Below are 5,758 nucleotides of genomic sequence, written 5' to 3'. Positions count from 1 at the left end.
TTAAGCCATCCGTGGTGAGAACGTGTCTCAGATCTCTCTTGGGCCTTTGGCTTGTCAGGTATTTATTGGACTTATCTTGACTACAGAAGAGCAAAGGCAAACACTGCGTCTCCCAGAGGTGCCCGGAACAAAAATAACTGGTTTAAAACAATGAGCGGATTTCTGGAATTGTTTCAGTTACCCTTCTGGATTCTCTAACAATGTGCTCTATTGTCTATTTGTAGGTTGAGGCAGAAGTTCAGAGAAGAAAACAGTTAATTCATCAGTCAGTGGAACGCAAAGCCATCATCTCCAAGCGCTACAAACAAAAACACCCAGAAGTGTACACTCTGCAGGTAGACAGTATGTTTGGAATCTATTTTGCACCCAGGGAATTGCCTGACAGTTTATTTTTGCAGTCGGCAGCCCTCTTCTCAGGATTGCCCACAGTGCTAGAGCCAAACTGAATTAAAAACAACGTGTAGCATATTAAAACCGAATTAAAAACTCCCACAGCATAGCATATTCTCCAGGCAAGATCCCACCTGGGACCCCAGAGAAGGGTCGTTCTGTGTTGAAGCTGCGCCAGCACCTGGTTCTGGACTCCGAATACCGTTAGTAATGTAGACCTAAAGCATCCTTGCAGCAAACAGGGTCAGTGGGCTCTAAGGAACAGCCACAGAAATCAGCTTTGATGGGCTTAACACACAGACAGGTGACCAGTTACCACCAGCTGAAGGGGGACAGCAGGCTGCTGGCATCTATACACCCCACCACAAATGCAGGGGACCCCTTGTTGTGGGCTGCTCTGCTTTGAATTTCCTCGTGGTTGCCAGACCCCAGAGTTCCCAGCTGGGTAACTACCACAGATCAGCAGTAACACAAACAAGTTCTCACAGATTTACTGCTCTGTGATCCTTTAGTAACAAGTTCTGCCCTTGTCTGTCATGATCTGTGTGGGGACGTGCCTAAAGCAGGGCACAGTCAGTTGTGCTGAGGCCATCACAAAGTGCTAAATCTACCAGGAAAGACTTTGCACTGACCTGTTAGGAGTCCATAACGTGAGCCAGGCTCTTTCCTATCACGCTAAGAATAAATCTGGCCAGTTATACTTAGAAACCCAAGAACTAGAGCAAGCAGCAACTTACCTAAATCCCCAAGAAAAACACCAATAACATTCTGCATTTCCTGACACAGAAGTAACCCGAGTGTGGCTTTCAGCCTTGCTCCCTAGACTCTGCATATTTTCCTGTGGCTGCCTGGAAGTCCATTTCCCTCTTGGGCTGTAAAAAACTGTGCAGTCTAATTGTGTGTTTTTGTCATCCTTCCCTTGATGCCAGGATTCATTCCTGGCCCCAGATTTTCTAGAAATCGTGAGATACTGCACATCGCCAGATGCTCATCTCCATGGTCTCCTGCGCTACATTGAGCCCTTCTCAGGTAAAGAAAGCAACACATCAGCCACAAAGATCTCCCCGTGTGACACTGCAGCTTCAGTGATGACAGCTGTTCTCAAGGCCTGTCTTTAATAGCTCAGAGTTGATACACAGCTGAGACAAACAGGAGGTTATTTTCTGCTTGACGAGCATCTCTGGAGAGGCAGTATTGTGCAGCAGCGATGCTCTGGATGAGATCCTGGTTTCTGCTTTTCCAATCCTAGTCTGCTGATGCCTCATCAGAGGCTCAAACTGCAGCAGCGCTGGGGCTTTGGTTGTACCACAACCTCACAGGGGAGCCTGCTGAAGGAACAGTGGTAGCCTGAGAGTTTGTTTTTCCCTCCCCAAGTGCTTTACCATTTCACACAATCCCTGTTGGTTAGTCTGAGGTGGAATAGTTTCAGCCTAGATTTCAGACTTTTAAAAAGAGATCTGGGTTTTCAGCTTCCCTGTTGGCATCCATGAAGCTTTCTCCCTACCAGAAATGCTGACAAAATGTAGAGGGAAATCTGCAAAATTTCCTCCTTTTCTCAAGACAAAAAGAAATACACAGACCTTGTGTATGTGCAGGGCTTTGGGATATGTCCAAGGCACGATTTCCAGACACACACCCTTGTCGTGCCTGGCTTTATCTCACCTTTTACATCCTTGATACTGAGCTCCCCTTACACAGACCTTTGGGGAAAGGCAGCTCCGAAGGCCTGGTCTTCCCAGAAGGTTGGCACTGGAGGAGTGAATCCCCCATCCCCTAAACAACTTTGAGTCTCCTTCTTCCAGGATGCTGTACTTCCCTGCCTGTGTTGAGCCGTGGATTCACGACTCTCCCTCTAGACCCTCTCAAAACATTTCTGGGGCACGTTCGGCAGGCGTTAAATCGGTGCCAGATCTCCCGACTGGATAGGGAAGCCTGGAAACGAGGGGCCAACGTGAAAACCAACAAATACATCCCAGAGCTGATCTCAGGGAGTGGTTCCAGCCCTTTGAGCAGCCTGAGCACAAAGTGAAATGCGCGGGTTCTGCTTTCTTACTGATACCAGCGCAGAAGAGCCAGACAGCATGGCAGCCAAGAACACTCTCACCTGTTATTTTCTCCAGTAAACGGTGTCTCCCTTCTCTTGACAGATAAGAGGATCTATCGGCTCCCAGTGTTCACCGAGGAGTTCTGCCAAGCCTTTGTGGAAGAGCTGGAGAACTTTGAGCAGTCGGACATGCCCAAAGGCAGACCCAACACCATGAATAACTATGGGGTAGGGCTCCCTGGCTCACCTGCTGCTTTAGGGGGAGTGTTCACAGCAGACTCTGTTTAGCTCCTCACTTCATGCTCCTTTCTCTTCCAAAAAAAAGTCTCTAATTTGAGCAGAGTGCAGTTTGAGTGCAGCCCCTGGGAAGTGAAAAGGTTGAGAGAATGTGTGTTACACAGACAGAAGGACAGGGGAATATAAGGAAGGGGATGGGAGTTTGTATCTCAGAGAAAAGAGCACCTTGTATTTAAGCAATACAAATTTAAATCAAGGAGACAATTTTTAAAGAACACTCAACTTTTGATCTTACTCCATCTACTCCCTGTCACTTTCTATCTTGATCCTCCTTCCTTTGCCTGTAGCTGGAGCCTTTGCTCTTCTGTTCTTTATCTGAGCAAGAGGAAGGGTTGGAAGAGCGCAAGGCAGCCCTGCGTTAGCCCTGATGCAGCAGCAGGTGTAGCTGATCAGCTGTTCCCATCTCCTCTCTTCGAGACAGGTTTTGCTAAATGAGCTTGGGATGGATGAGACTTTCATCACACCTCTGCGTGAAAAATACCTGTGGCCCATAACAGCGCTGCTGTATCCCGACTTGGGAGGCGCTTGTCTGGACAGCCACAAAGCATTTGTCGTCAAGTACTCTCTAAATGAAGATCTGGATTTGAGCTCTCACTATGACAATGCAGAAGTCACCTTAAACGTTTCTCTGGGAAGAGACTTCACAGAAGGCAACTTGTACTTTGGGGATTTCAGCCAGGTACTGAGCGTATTCCTAACCTGGATCCTGATTCTCTTCCCCTCTGCCCCCTCATGCCCCAGTTTCAAGGCGTTAACTGTGTTCTAAAAAACAATTATTCACTTCTGACAGTCAGACCTGCTCTGTCCCTTCCCCGTTTTTTTTAAATGTCTTGGTTATACAGGTACCTCTTCTGGTACAAGCACGTTACCAATATTCAAGCTTCAAAGAGAGGACAGAGACACTGTTGTAGTAGAAACTGGAGTGAAACACACCAGCCCACCCATCTTTCTGCAACTGGAATAGTGAGCAGGGAGGTGCTGAGGAGAGATTAATTTCAGATGAGACTTAAACCTAAATCTGTAGCCCCTATTTCCAGGGGACTCCGGGCAAGAGAGAGGTAAAAGCACCCATACTCTGGTGAAAGAGGGTTTTTTTGATTGAAACTCTGTCTCAAAATTCCCTATGGACCTGGCACTGAGAATGGCTTACCTGAAAACAGTGTTACCAAGCCACTGCTGAAGTGGCTGCATTTCAGAGTGAGTCCTCTCCTTGTTGCTCATCGGGCACTGTGGGTGAAGAGGTGACAAGTTTCAGCTATTTGAGCACTGTTCTGCCAGGAACTTTCTGGTGTAATGCTGTGCCTCCCTTTGTTCCAGGATCCTACCCCTGTGCCAAAGTACATAGAGATCGAACACGTGGGAGCCCAGGGGCTGTTACACCGCGGAGGGCAGATCCACGGGGCGCTTCCCATTGCCTCCGGGGAACGCTGGAACCTCGTTGTTTGGATGAGATCGTCTGCCATCCGTAACCGGCTCTGCCCCATGTGCAACAAGAAACCCGAGCTGGTGGAAGCAGAGGGCTTTGGAGATGGGTTCACAGAAACCCTTGAAGACGATGTGCCCGAGACTGTGAATCTCTGCTCCTTGTGGTAGCAGACAGTGGGGCCTGATTTCTCCAGACCAGGTTGCCTGGAGCTCCTTTCTGAGCTCTCAGGCTGCACTAACAGACTCTTCGATAGATGCATGAGTCCTGAGAAGTAACTATGACCTTGGAAAGTGATGCACAAACCAGTCCTGCCAGGGTTAGGGAATCCGGCTGCTTCCACAGCTGAAAGCTCGTACTGGGCTCGCCAGGGCTCATGCTCAGGCTGGAGGACTGCTTGGAAGACAGAGACATCTCAACACTTTGATTCACTGTGAAGGCTCTGTGAGTATTTCAGGTGAGAACACCCAAAGCTGCTTGGCCTTTGTGAAGGGGCCAACAGCAGCATCACGGGTCCCGCTGTAAATGGAAAAGAACTGTGCAATAAAGCCCTACGCTTCCCACTTCTCTGCTCTTCGCAGGGACTCCTGTCCTCTTCCAGGGGAAGAGCTTTTTGTTGCTGGGTGACAGTGAGGGATCCCCTGAGAACTGCTGGGACCGGTGTGGAATTACTGCCACCGGAGCTTTACCTAAGTCAGGCTCAGAAAAATCCATCAGGAGCAATACAGGGAGAGCTGATCCCACAGGGTGGCTGAGAGGATCGCTCAAGGCCTCCGTGAGCTTGTTTGAGCAGAAATTTCCCTTTCAAAGCTGGAGAAATAATAATAACATCCTGAATGTCACTGAGCAGGAACAGGCTTTAGAGACCAAACTCTGGGGGCTGCCTGCAAACACAGCAAAACTTCCCAGCACAAGGCAAGAGCTGTACATTTAATTCCCTTCCTTTAGTTAGGTGAGCAAGTGAAAATAGAAAATAACGGTCGCAGCCTGGGTGCAGCAGCATCCCTGGAGCCGATGCGCGAGGCGGGGCAGGTGCGACCCCCCGGCTGCTGGAATTGTACCGTCCCATCCACGAACAAGCCAGTGAAGCCAAATCTCTTTTGATTTGGTGGCTGCAGTTGCCTCTATGGAAAGGTAGGTGTATGTATGTGATGGACACGGACACCGGGGTGTCTGTAAGGGGATTTTTCATTCATTTATCCACCGGCAGTAATGACAGCGCGTGGACTCTGCGTCATTGGTAATCGTGAAAGGCTGAAGCTGAGCCGGTGCAGCTGGCACAGAGGCTGCTGATTGAAGCCTTCTGAGCGGATCCGCTGGGGTTTTGGCCGGGGATGCCATTAGCACGCAGCGTTAATTAACTTTTCATTAGCAAAACCCATTAAAATCGGATTTGGGGAAGGAAAGCGGCCGTTGTGTGTGCGCAGGGATGCTGTGAAGAAAACCAGCCGGCAAGTCTCCGCTTCCTTCAGAAGGAAACATTAGCGCTTCCTCTCTGCGTCTTAATTAGCTCCCAAAAATTAAGCTCTAGGCCGATACCGCCTGGGGCCCCGCGGACCCCGGAACCAAAGAGCGCGGCGCAGCTGCCGCCCGGCCCCGGGGCA

General features: G+C 49.4%; 1 protein-coding gene across 1 annotated transcript; it reads left to right on the top strand.

Moving 5' to 3' along the window:
* Window positions 1-224: 224 nt before the first annotated feature.
* On the top strand, window positions 225-4,333 carry OGFOD2 (2-oxoglutarate and iron-dependent oxygenase domain containing 2; the record flags this gene model as incomplete). Its single annotated transcript, XM_010085218.1, has 5 exons — window positions 225-335; window positions 1,320-1,419; window positions 2,538-2,662; window positions 3,153-3,410; window positions 4,049-4,333. Coding segments are annotated over 5 exons (870 nt in total), but the record flags the coding sequence as incomplete, so codon positions are not given.
* Window positions 4,334-5,758: the final 1,425 nt, after the last annotated feature.

The sequence above is a fragment of the Pterocles gutturalis genome, unplaced genomic scaffold (genome assembly GCF_000699245.1).
Source record: "Pterocles gutturalis isolate BGI_N339 unplaced genomic scaffold, ASM69924v1 scaffold42680, whole genome shotgun sequence".
In the NCBI taxonomy this organism is placed as follows: Eukaryota; Metazoa; Chordata; class Aves; order Pterocliformes; family Pteroclidae; genus Pterocles; species Pterocles gutturalis.
The sequence above is the reverse complement of the archived record's forward strand: the minus strand, read 5'-3'. Positions and strand labels throughout refer to the sequence as shown.